General features: G+C 34.7%; 1 protein-coding gene across 1 annotated transcript; it reads right to left on the bottom strand.

Moving 5' to 3' along the window:
* Positions 1-2,622: 2,622 nt before the first annotated feature.
* On the bottom strand, positions 2,623-3,348 carry LOC108365582 (uncharacterized). Its single transcript, XM_017619639.1, has 2 exons — positions 2,788-3,348; positions 2,623-2,703 (listed from the first exon to the last, which is right to left on the bottom strand). Exons 1-2 carry the CDS (start codon positions 3,149-3,151, stop codon positions 2,657-2,659), a joined length of 411 nt encoding a protein of 136 aa, XP_017475128.1. The 5' UTR covers positions 3,152-3,348; the 3' UTR covers positions 2,623-2,656.
* Between the last annotated feature and the right edge of the window lie 8,962 nt (positions 3,349-12,310).

Below are 12,310 nucleotides of genomic sequence, written 5' to 3'. Positions count from 1 at the left end.
ACAAAATAATTAGTACAAAAATTTATTATAATAAATAAAAATGTAATCAAAAATATTAAATTTTGAACCATTCAAAATGAACTACTAATAAAACAAATTGGGCTAATAAAAATTATTATAAAAATTAATTTTAACATTGTAAAATATTAAATGATTGAAAATAATCATTTCCATGAGTACGGATTATTGAAACAAGAATTGAAAGACCCAATGCACCTTCACAAACTCTAAAAGTTAAAAATATTATACTAAAAAATCTTCTAAAATTTATTAAATTTAAATAAATAAACAATAAAAAAAATAAATTTAATACAATATATTCCAATCTCAAAAGTATTGATAATAAATGCTTTCGATTAGAAACAAATATAAAAATTCCAATTAAAAATAAAAGACATGGTAATCCTCAATAAAATATTATTAACATTAGTTTTAATAGTTTAATAAAAACATTGGTCTTGTAAATCAAAAATAAGATTTAATCTTTTAAAATTTCAAGAGAAAAGTAATTACTTTTTCATTAATCCCCAAAATTAATATTTTATATAAACTACCTCCTGATATTATACAATTAATTTTATATAGATCAACTTTAATTTCAAGATTTATTTTCATACAAATAAATCACCCTTTAGCTATAGGATTAATACTATTAATTCAAACTTTACAAATTTGCTTAATTACAGGATTAATAGCTAAAAGATTCTGATTTTCTTATATTTTATTTCCAATTTTTCTTGGAGGGATATTAGTTTTATTTATTTATGTTACATCCTTAGCTTCAAATGAAATATTTTCATTTTCAATAAAATTAACAACTATTTGTTTAATAATCTTTATTTTATTTATAATTTTAAGATTAATATTAGATAAATCATTAACTTTAACCTTTCTAGAAAATAATGAAGAAGATGAAACGGTGGAACACTTTTTGTGCTTCTTGCTTGCTTGGTTATTTGTCATCGGGTTTTTTTTCATTCGGTCTTTTCTCTATTGTCAGTTTCTAAATTAAAAGTTTGGCGTAAAAAGCTTAGCCATTTTTAAGTTTTAGTTTTGTGTTTTAAAAATGTGATGAATATTTTTCGCCTCACTTTAAAACTCGGAGCGATAATAATAGAAATGATGCTATTAACACAAATAAACTATTTTGCGNGATGTTTAAGTTTTGTGTTTTAAAAATGTGATGAATATTTTTCGCCTCACTTTAAAACTCGGAGCGATAATAATAAAAATGATGCTATTAACACAAATAAACTATTTTGCGTATACTCCACGTGCAAAGTCATGAGTGAGCCGAACATTTGATGAGTTTATGGTAACGATAGTGTACATAACGCTAGCGCTCTACGAGATCTATTTTTTAAAATTTACAAGTGTGTATTCACATTATTTTTATAAACAGAACACAAGAAAATATTTTATTTTTATTTTGGCCACTCTGAGCTTAGGTTTTGAATTCACCCGCGATGTAAATCGTAATCTTTTTACGAGCTTTGGGAATATTTAGAAAGGTATCAGCAGGGGGTCCACGCAAACCAGTAAATTTTTGAAAGGGGTCTACGAGAAAAAAAAAGTTTGGGAACCTATGGTATGTGGTTTCAAAAATATTTTCAAATGTATTTGTATTTTCAAAGCAAGCATTTTGTATTTCAAAGTCTTTTTAAATATTATTTTACAAGTATTTTTAATATCTCTTATACATATGTATTATATGTTTTTTTTCGGACGATACAGTATATTCCGTTTAGCTGCCTATTCGCTTAGGNATGGTATGTGATTTCAAAAATATTTTCAAATGTATTTGTATTTTCAAAGCAAGCATTTTGTATTTCAAAGTCTTTTTAAATATTATTTTACAAGTATTTTTAATATCTCTTATACATATGTATTATATGTTTTTTTTCGGACGATACAGTATATTCCGTTTAGCTGCCTATTCGCTTAGGTGCATTTTCCGCTTACGGGCACAATTTTGCCAAAATACTGATTTATGAAATGGATTTTGTACGCAAATTTCACTTGCAGCTGCATTTTCGGTAAGCAGCCCTTTTCCGTTAAATNTCGGACGATACAGTATATTCCGTTTAGCTGCCTATTCGCTTAGGTGCATTTTCCGCTTACGGGCACAATTTTGCCAAAATACTGATTCATGAAATGGATTTTGTACGAAAATTTCACTTGCAGCTGCATTTTCGGTAAGCAGCCCTTTTCCGTTAAATAGCCCTTTTTTGAGTAAGTTTTCTTCGATTTGTACCAAAAATACTTCGCTTACCAGCACTAAATTGTTTTCGAAAGCTCTTTTGCTTGAAACATTTCTATCCCTTTCAATACCTGAAAAACTACCCATAAACGCATGCTATGATACTCTCTTTTGAAGTTTACCACATGATCGCATGCATATATACATACATATGTAAGTAGTAGCATTTAGAATATTTGAACAGAAATGGGCTACGAGTTTTTCCGCTTAGTTGGACATTTCGCTTAAGTGCACCAAATCCTGTGCANGAACAGAAATGGGCTACGAACCCATCTATCTCAAACAAATAAATTTTTTGTTTTTCCGCTTAGTTGGACATTTCGCTTAAGTGCACCAAATCCTGTGCAGTGGAAGTAAATGCAGCTAAATGCAACGTTTTGTTCTTCTTAACCTACTTCAACAAAAGCGTTCCTCTCGATTTGTGCTTATACATAGTACAACGCCTATAAATACTAATCGTTAATCACTCGCGTAAAGTACCAAACGCCAAAATTGCCACCCTCGTCTTCCTATTCAGCCATACTTACCCATCCGATGCTCACTAGCATTCCCTCTGCCATGAAAAATTCTTTGAGTTCGTTTCTTAATGCCACACTGTGCAAAGCAACAAAAGGTCACGCTTACGATCAATAAAACCCAAGCACAAATCATGCAAGTAATAACAGTGGAATTCCGGCGGTAGCCGTACGAGGAGAGGTAGCCCTCATCGTTAACCAGCAAAAGGACGGAGTCGGTGTCATTGTTCAGATGAAAATCTAGTGCTGATATATTTCGTTCACCGTTGCTATGCTCTGCATTGGAAAACATGGACGCACTAGCCAAAGCTGTGGTGAACAGCGGATGGAACTGCTCAAGCCTAAGGTAAGTACGCGTCGTAGTCTCGCTAAACATTCTGGATTTCTCGTCTAAAGCTGATTGTTACAACCACTGTGCTCGGTATTTGGTAAACAAACCACATTAAGCGAGTAAAAAACGCGTATAATTAAATTTCCGACGTTTTGAAATATCTGAGTAATTTACATGTGCGGTAGTTTTTTTTATTTAATCACTAGCGAATGTCTTGGCCTCTAGCTTACACGATCACTGAGATCTCATTGTTTTATCTGTCTATCTTTATGATCAGGTGTTTAAAGTTTAAACTGATATTTTGTCATTTGTTTAAACTCGAGACGATTGTACTCCACGAGAGCCGGAGATACATAATTAAACCAACTCAACGAGAAAATGAGTTGGAGCACATGGACATACATATACGCATATACATTGATGTTTGTATAAAAAATGCAGCTTAATAAAGCTTTATTTTAGCTGTTAATTAATTCATACTAAATAATGTGTGTGAATGTGAGTTAGAGGTGTCGATATATTACACCGGTCAACAACTTAAAAAAATCTTGTTGCCGAGATATCGTTAGTGGTTTGTTATTAGGTATGCATTGACAACACGTGTAGTTTTGGATTTAACGTCATTTTTTTTGTTTGTAATCAAAAATTTCGTATGCGCATTTTGAAGTCTTACNTCGGTCAACAACTTAAAAAAATCTTGTTGCCGAGATATCGTTAGTGGTTTGTTATTAGATATGCATTGACAACACGTGTAGTTTTGGATTTAACGTCATTTTTTTTTTGTTTGTAATCAAAAATTTCGTATGCGCTTTTTGAAGTCTTACAGGTACTTTTCTATGTATAAACAAATTGATTTTAATATGTTTCATGTCATTAGCGCGTTGAAGTTTTAAATGGGCAAAATAAATTTCGTACAGCTCTGAGACCCTATACCCAATTTTATGAAAAGAGCTTAATTTTTGGACTCAAATCGAACATTCTGGATGAATAAAAACCGTGCATACTCTAAATTGTCTGTAAACGGTGTTGTGAGCACTTGAGCCAGCGGGTCAGTGGTCAAAGATCCGTATGAGTTCGGAGTGACTATGCAATGGAAACAACAGGAAAATCACGTTGATGATTGTTACTCCCGCTCTGTGAACTTGCTTGGAGTTAACTCTAAAATTATTTGTCCGGAATTAGAATCGCCTAGTAAACCCATACTAATGCAGAAGAAGTACCTGTTCCAACATGTGAGCCAACATGTGAGCCATCGTACGAAGAAATCTCCAACGAAGAGATCAGTGACAGTAATTACGAAGGAATAGAGTTTACAAAACCAAAACCTTTCACCCAATAGTAATTATATGATTTGATAAGGGATCTTAAGTCATATAAAAAATTTGCAGTAGTATTCGCTTTTAGATTAAAAGAAGAAAACTTGCTGACGTTAGGTACAAAAGTTACGTTCTATCGTATGAGAGAGTCTGATTTCATAAAATTTGTTCATTCGGAAAAGGATAATGTTTTTTGTTCAGATGCACAAGGCCGTATTCTAGAAATGTGTCCTTCGGAATATCATACCGTTCCCATTGCTCATTAAAAACACTAAAAGAGTACTACGAAAAATTTGCATTTGTGTTAGACAAAATCAGCAGCCACGAGGGAGCTGCAATTTCAACTATCTGACGATGGCAGCTTCATGCAGGTATTCTTGGGAAGATCCATCCAGAAAGTTCTAAGTGATAATCCCCTATCGCAAAGATCGGGCAAATGGGATCCCTGCACTTGGTAGCTAATAAGGACACTGCAATATGATCTGGCCGCTACTATTTGCTGGCCAAAAGTAATTTTTTAAAGTATCGATAAATCGATTTTTTTTTGTCCCTTCACTAAACTAATTCTACAGAGTAAAAAAGTACTTACTCATTATTTTCTGCAAGAGTTTTCCCGTTGAGATATTAGCTGTTGAAGTTGACATTTATACTAAAAGTTTATATATTTTTTTCTTGGTATAAGTCTTCGAGGGAGGAAGATACATCAATAAATAGAATGGAAATTAATAACAAAGGTAAGATTTGTGTGATTAACAAAAAAGAAAACTAACACATAGCTTGCTAAATAAAATAAAACTCATTTTCAATATGGACTCTAATTTGAGTAATAACATTCCAATTTAAGTAGAGGTATAAAAAAATGTGTTCATTTGGCAGTCTTCAAGGTTTGTGGGCGATAAAAGTGCTCAATTTAGAGTTTGTTCACTTTTTTGCATTTTTGAAAACTTCTACGTGTGTTTTGCCATGCTTTTCGATGTTTGAAAAGCAGCAGTCAACAAAGGTGCAAAAAAAACTGCTCTTTTAAAAGTTTTGCTGCGTAATGTTATCAGAGGGAGCACGAGGATTATAACAACTACATAAAGGAAAGAGCGAGAATTATATGCCAGTACGTTGGTGAAAAATGCATTCTTGCTTTTTTTTGTTTAAACTTGCACGTTATTTTTTCAACTTTAATGCAGCCTAATTATTAGTAATATACTTGTTGTGCTAGTGTCCTGTCAAATAAATACAAATATAAGCTTATATCTAAAGGAAAAAGTTTTTATTTGAAGCAGCTATGATTAGAAAAAAATATATAGCAAAATCAAAACTAATTTTGTAAACTAAAAATTTTTCCGATAACGTCATATTGGATTCGCCATTTTCATTTTCAAAAATCTGACCTCAGATTTTAAATAATCGCATTCGAAAACCCCCCTTATATATACGTTTTTGGTGAAAGAGAAAAAATTATAAAATTTTTATATTGGATCCGCCATTTTAAATTTAAGAAAATCTGCTATCAGATTCGAAATCAGTGCCCTCTAAAACTCCCCATTTATATGAGTTTGTGCTGAAAAGGAAAAAAATTTAAAATTTGGTCGCCATATTGGATCCACCATTTTAAGCTCCAAAAATCTTACATCAGATTCGAAACCACCGACCTTGAAAACCCCGCCATGTATAAGTTTTTGATGATATTGATATTGTATCCGCCATTTTGAATTTCCAAAATCAGATATTATATTCGAAATCAGTGACCTCAAAAGCCCCCTAAACACTAAGGTTCAAGTCAATTTTGTTACTTCTCGACTTTTGGCCAGCAAACGATATTCGCCAGTATACTGGTACACAGACACTTCAATGATGGAGGACAGATCAGGTGCAGGTATTTTTGGACCTAGCACCAAAATTGCAATTTCCATGGGAAAGCGGTGTTTCAGGCTGAAATAGTCTTAATTGTAAACTGCGAAAAATGAAAGGATTTGAAGGGCGCCTTTCTAGTTATCTTTTCAGATAGCCAAGCAGCCAGACGGGCCCTTTCAAACAGAACTATGAAATCCAAGCTGGCAAGAGACTGCTTTGACACGGTAAAAATTTTGGCAGCCGAAAACATGGTAACACTGTGTTGTGTACCCGGCCATTGTGGAATCAAAAACAATGAGGTCGCCGCGAAGGATCGCTAACTGCCTTTTCGGGACCTGAACCATTCTGTGGTCTCAGTTGTTCCTCTTCGAGATCCATAATTCGTGAGTGGATACACTCTGAACGCAGTAAGTACTGGGGAGCGGTGGAGGCCATAGACAGTTCAGGCTCTTCGGCTACCCTTTCTACAAAAATGATCACAAAGATAGATAAATTTTAAAGCTTCAACGGTTGAACCCTTTGTTATAAAGAACTCGTCTACCAATGCGATTTTAGGATTCATCGTGGAAGATGAAGGTATCTTGGCCACACTGGGTTACGAACTCTCCCTTTAAACTTTAAAATTTTCTCACCTTTTTCCTTTATTTTAGAACCGAACATGAAAAGAAACAAGTAATTTTTAGCAAAAAAAACCGACTTCAACTCCCATATAAAAAAAAAATATATATATATATATCTCATGATCCACTGATCGGATCTCAACCAGATTAGTATGGAACCTCCTCTGAGACACTACCTTTCCGATGCAAAAAGAATTAGAAATCGGTTGACGTGGTCCAAAGTTATGCGGTAACATACATAAAAAAAAAAAAAAAAGATTCCGACGAACTGATAACCTCCTCCTTTTTTGGAAGTCGGTTAAAAAGTAAGTGCGCCTGGGCCGCACTAGAGAAGTGAAACTTACGTTACATACATATCTACCTTGTCTCATAACCAGTATACATACATATGTACCAGTGATGGGCAAAATTGTATTTACTAAGTATTTAGCAGGCGCTAAATACTATGGTCCAAAGTACTCAGGTACCTTGGGGATGCAAAATACTTTCACTAAAGTACCAAGGTATTTAGTCGATGGCTAAATACTCTAAGACTAAATACTGTATAATTTAGGAAAAATTTAGAGAATTAACACCTCACCTTACACTCACCTCTACTTACTTTACCGCAACTCACTTCACCTCTCCTCAAATCAACTCACCACACCTCAATTTGGGAACTGTTTCGGGATTTTAGAGATTCTTCAGACTAAATCAGAATTTTCAAGACCATTTCGGGATTTTGGGGACTATTTCGGGATTTTCGAAGCTATTTCGTAATTTTTTATGGATTCTCGGAAACTTTGTTTGAGATTTTGGGATTCTCGGAACTAATATCGGAATTTTCTAGACTACGTCGGGACTATTTACGGATTTTTGGGACTTATTTCGGACTTTCTGGACTGCTTCGAGTTTTTTGGGACTTTCGAGATTCTCGAAACGAAAATCCGTATTTTGGGGACTAATTTCAGGATTTTTGTGACTTTCGGTATTTCTAGGACTTGGGACTATTTTTGGATTTTTGGCACTCATTTTGATATGTTGGGACTTTCGATACTATTTAGGGATTACCGGGAGTAATTTCGGTATTTTTGGGACTTCCGGCACTATTTTCAGATTTTTGGGACTTCCGGCACTATTTCGGGATTCTCGGGACTAATTTCGCATTTTCGAGAGTATTTCAGGATTTTTGGGACTTTTGTGACTTATTTTTAGATTTCGGGATTTTAGGGACTAATTTAGGAACTATGGGACTTTCAGAACTATTTTAGGATTTTTGGGACTTTCGGGACTATTTCGTAATTCTCGGACTGATTTCGGTATTTTTGGGACTAATTTTGGAATTTTTGGGGCTTTCGGGAGTATATCGATTTTTTTTGATCTTTTTTAGATTTCTGAGACTTTCGGAACCATTTAAGGGGTTTCAGGAGTATTTCGGGATTTTTGGATCTAATTTCGGATTTTGGAGACATTCGGGACTATTTCTCCATTCTTGGGATTAATTTAGGAATTTTGGGATTTTGAGAACTAATTCGGGATTTTTGGGACCCATTTTAAAATTTTTGGTAATATTTCGCGATTCTCGGAAATAATTTCGGGACTGTTGGGACTTTCGGAGCTATTTAGGGATTTTTGGGACTCTCCGGACTATTTCGATATTAAAGGGAGTCATTTAGGTATTTTTTATTTAGGATTTTTGGAACTTTCGGGTCTATTTCGAGATAGTCGGGAGTAATTTCGGGATTTTTGGGACTTCCGGGACTGTTTCCAGATTTTTGGGACTTTCGGGACTATTTCGGGATTCTCAGGAATAATTTCGGATTTTTGGGACTTTCGGGAATATTTTTGGATTTCTGGGACTTTCGGTACCATTTCGGGATTTTTGGAACTTATTTAGGAATTTTGAGACTTTCGGAATTATTTCAGGATTTTTGAGACTTTTGGGACTATTTCGTAACTCGCGGAACTGATATCGGGAGTTTTCGGACTAGTTTTGGGATTATTGGGGCTTTCGGGAGTATATCGGTTTTTTGGGACTTCTTTTGGATTTTTGAGGCTACCGAGACCATTTCGGGGTTTTCAGGAGTATTTCGGAATTTTTGGAACTAATTTCGGATTTTTGGGACATTCGGGACTATTTCTCCATTTTTGGGATTAAGTTAGGAATTTTGGGACTTAAAGAACTTATTAGGAATTTTTGGGAACTATTTTCAGATTTTGGGAACTTTCGGGACTATTTCGGGATTCTCGGAACAAATTTCGAGACTGTTGGGACTTTCGGAGCTACTTAGAGATTTTTGGGACTTTCGAGGCTATTTCCAAATATTTGGGACTAATTTCGGATTTTTAGAACTTTCGGGACTATTTCGGGAGTAATTTCGGAATTTTTGGAAGTATTTCGGAATTTTTGGGACTTTCGGGACTATTTCGGGATTCTCGGAACAGAATGCGAGACTTTCGGGATTATTTAGGGATTTTTGGGACTAATTTCGTATTTTTGGGACTTTCGGGATTATCGGGGGTAATTTAGGTATTTCTGGGACTTTCGGGACTATTTACAAAATTTTGGGACATATTTCGGATTTTTGAAACTTTCGGGTTTATCGGGAGTAATTTAGGAATTTTTGGGACTAATTTCGGATTTTTGGGACTTTCGGGATTATTTTGTGATTTTCGAGACTACTTTGGAGCTTTTGGGACTTCCGGGATTCCTGCTACTAATTTCCGAATTTTTGGGACTTTCTGAAATATTTCGAGACTCTCAGGACTAATACTGGGGATTTTAGAACCATTTCGGGATTTTCGGGATGCCCTGAACTTATATAGCGATTTTTGGGACTAATTTTGGATTTTTAGGATTAACGGGACTATTTCCTACAGTAATCCACACGTATTGGAATTAAAATTGATTATTTACCCACGTTCAACCAAATAGACCTATTTTCTAAAAGAAAGTTGCTAATCCAAATTAAAAAATCTTTTATTCAATGAACTTGATCAAAAATACAAATTGCACTGCCTTACAGAAAGTCAAATTTCTTAGAGTAGTTTACGCTAGTCAGCACTCTTTGCTCAAATCGTATTGGACTCAGCCGATTTTGACGTGGCAAAGTGGCCATTCCTGCATACAAAGAGATGCGCTCAACGGGTGCAGATGATGGCAGAGGCGTATTGGTCTTTATAAATAAATTTCTTATCGTAGGGTACGAATTGAGCATGAGTAGGTGCGTTCAGCTATCAGTAAGGAAATTTTGAAATTCATTTTTCTGCTCTAAATTTCCAAAAATAGCCTCCGCATTATGGCCAGAACTTGGTCCGAAATAAAAAAAGTCATCTTCACTCGAAGGCTGTCCAGGGTCTGACTTATATTTTGTTTTCGCTTCCAATACCTTTAATACAAGCTTGCGTGCTCTGCTTTGTGCTTAATTCGTACCCGACTATAAGAAATTTATTTATAACTGCCAATGCCCGCTTACTTCGCGGCGCCTAATAAGAGCTTTTGCGTTGGCCAATGCAAAAGAGCGTTTAAAAACAAAATTAGTCTGTAAAGTCAGAATTTTTTCGGTGTCATGAGCTTTACCGATGGTCTTATTTCCACCTGTGAGATCTCTGCCAAGCCTGCGTAATCTTTTTGTATGCTCTTGCAACTACAACATTGGTGCGATGCGTATGCCAATAAAAGTTCTTATAGGGAGACTCAAGAGCACAGAGGTGCGTTTTCTGTAATAGGAGGGCCAAGAATCCTCGCTGTCTCACAGTATGAAAAGTTTTCCGGTATATTGCTAAATGAGTCGTGTGATCACTTAAGTATCTTTCAAATGAAGCAATTGATATACCTACGGTGATCTTTCCTTGTTAATTCACCACTTTTACAATTCGTGGTAAAATTTATGAACTGATTTCTGGGTAGATGCAAGACCGAATGATCGTACATAAGGACGTCAGAAAAACTTAACCCCATCCTTCATATAGACATCTGAAGACTAAATTCGTATAACTTAAACATATGGCCAAAGCAGACCAACCACACGGGGTTTCTATACATTTCGGCTGCAGCGCCATCCATTGGGTTCATTTTCTGCAAAACCATTGCTTACCATAAAATGAATACGTGTTATGAATTTCAACCTTAACTCCAGCGGCACTAATCGGGTAAATTTTTATCAAAAAAATTTTCCATCATACAGGTACATAGCTCAGATTTAAAATTTGAACGAAATCGGTTAATAAATACGATTTTTATAAATAACTCTACTCCAGCACCACCTAGCGAGTTTTCTAGTGGCATGTAATTGGACCGTATATGTATTTAAGATAACCTCCGACAATCTGAGGGAACTCTATTCAGTGTCTTTTGAGTTTATTCCGAAGAACGAAAACGGCTATCATTTTATGCAAATAGGTATGTAGATAGGACAGTTTATAGCGAAACTCGTAAAAGCAAAGCTCCATTCTTTGTGAAAAATTTAAAGAAACTCTTCAATATTTTCACATAAATTTTACCATACTGAAAATTAAAGACAAAGTTACAATAGTTCAACGGGATTTAGAAATCTAGGAGAAAATGGTTCCCAATGGAATGATACTTGCGCGTTTAGGTAAATGTATATCGATCCAGCCTTTCCAATAATCACCACTTTTCGCCATAACTACGGTATTGATAACATATCCATTCCAGAGATAAGCTATATGAGAAGTTCAGTTTGTATGGAAGGAAGGAGCCACGCCCCCTTTCCCAATGCATTTGCAATATATACATCAGTCCTAAGTTTCAGTTCCCTAGCGTAATTGGTTTTAGAGATATATTGTTTTTTTACGTTTTAGTCAGTATAAGAATTTTAGGAATATCCCGAGCTACATACCGAGTAAATTTTTGGTCAGAATATTTATTTTCAAGGTGTTGCCAAATATGAACAAAGTCGATGCAGCTGTTTAGTAGTTTAGTGAAATACATTGTAAAGAGAACTGTATGAAATTGTAAAACGTGACGTCTCAGGTTTCTTAATTTTTTGGCAGCAACAACGAAAAGTTTTATTTTTTTTTAGCGAAAAACCTTCCACACAGAAATAAAAAAAATTAAGTTTGTTGTTATATCAAGGCGAAATTTTGAGAACGGTCTGTTGCTAACTCTAAATATAAACAACGACGCACTGGAAAAAGTTAATACATTCAAATGCCTAGGAATAATGATCGACGATAAACTAAAACAAAAAAATGGATTCTATATTTTCAATTAGAGCTCTAGCAATATGTACATCGGTGAAAACTGCATTTAATTCCATACATTAGATTTTGCGTGATACGCTTACAAACATACAGACAAACACACCAAAGTTTTATACTTGACTTCTGTTGATCTAATAAACCCCCTATTAATTTTTCTTTAACGTCTATTATGTACAGATATCGGCCTGTTGCAATTTTATTATTCTCAAATACTCTCG

The sequence above is a fragment of the Rhagoletis zephyria genome, unplaced genomic scaffold (assembly GCF_001687245.7).
Source record: "Rhagoletis zephyria isolate East Lansing unplaced genomic scaffold, Rhagoletis_zephyria_1.1 Rzeph_scaffold_01916, whole genome shotgun sequence".
NCBI classification, from domain to species: Eukaryota; Metazoa; Arthropoda; class Insecta; order Diptera; family Tephritidae; genus Rhagoletis; species Rhagoletis zephyria.
This window is presented reverse-complemented; position numbering and strand designations above follow the sequence as displayed.

Coding starts and splice junctions, on each gene's coding strand:
- LOC108365582 (XM_017619639.1), bottom strand. CDS start 3,151: ATGTTTAGCGAGACTACGACGCGTACTTACCTTAGGCTTGAGCAGTTC. Junction 2,704..2,787: donor TGCTAGTGAGCATCGGATGG/GTAAGTATGGCT, acceptor TAGTATTTATAG/GCGTTGTACTATGTATAAGC.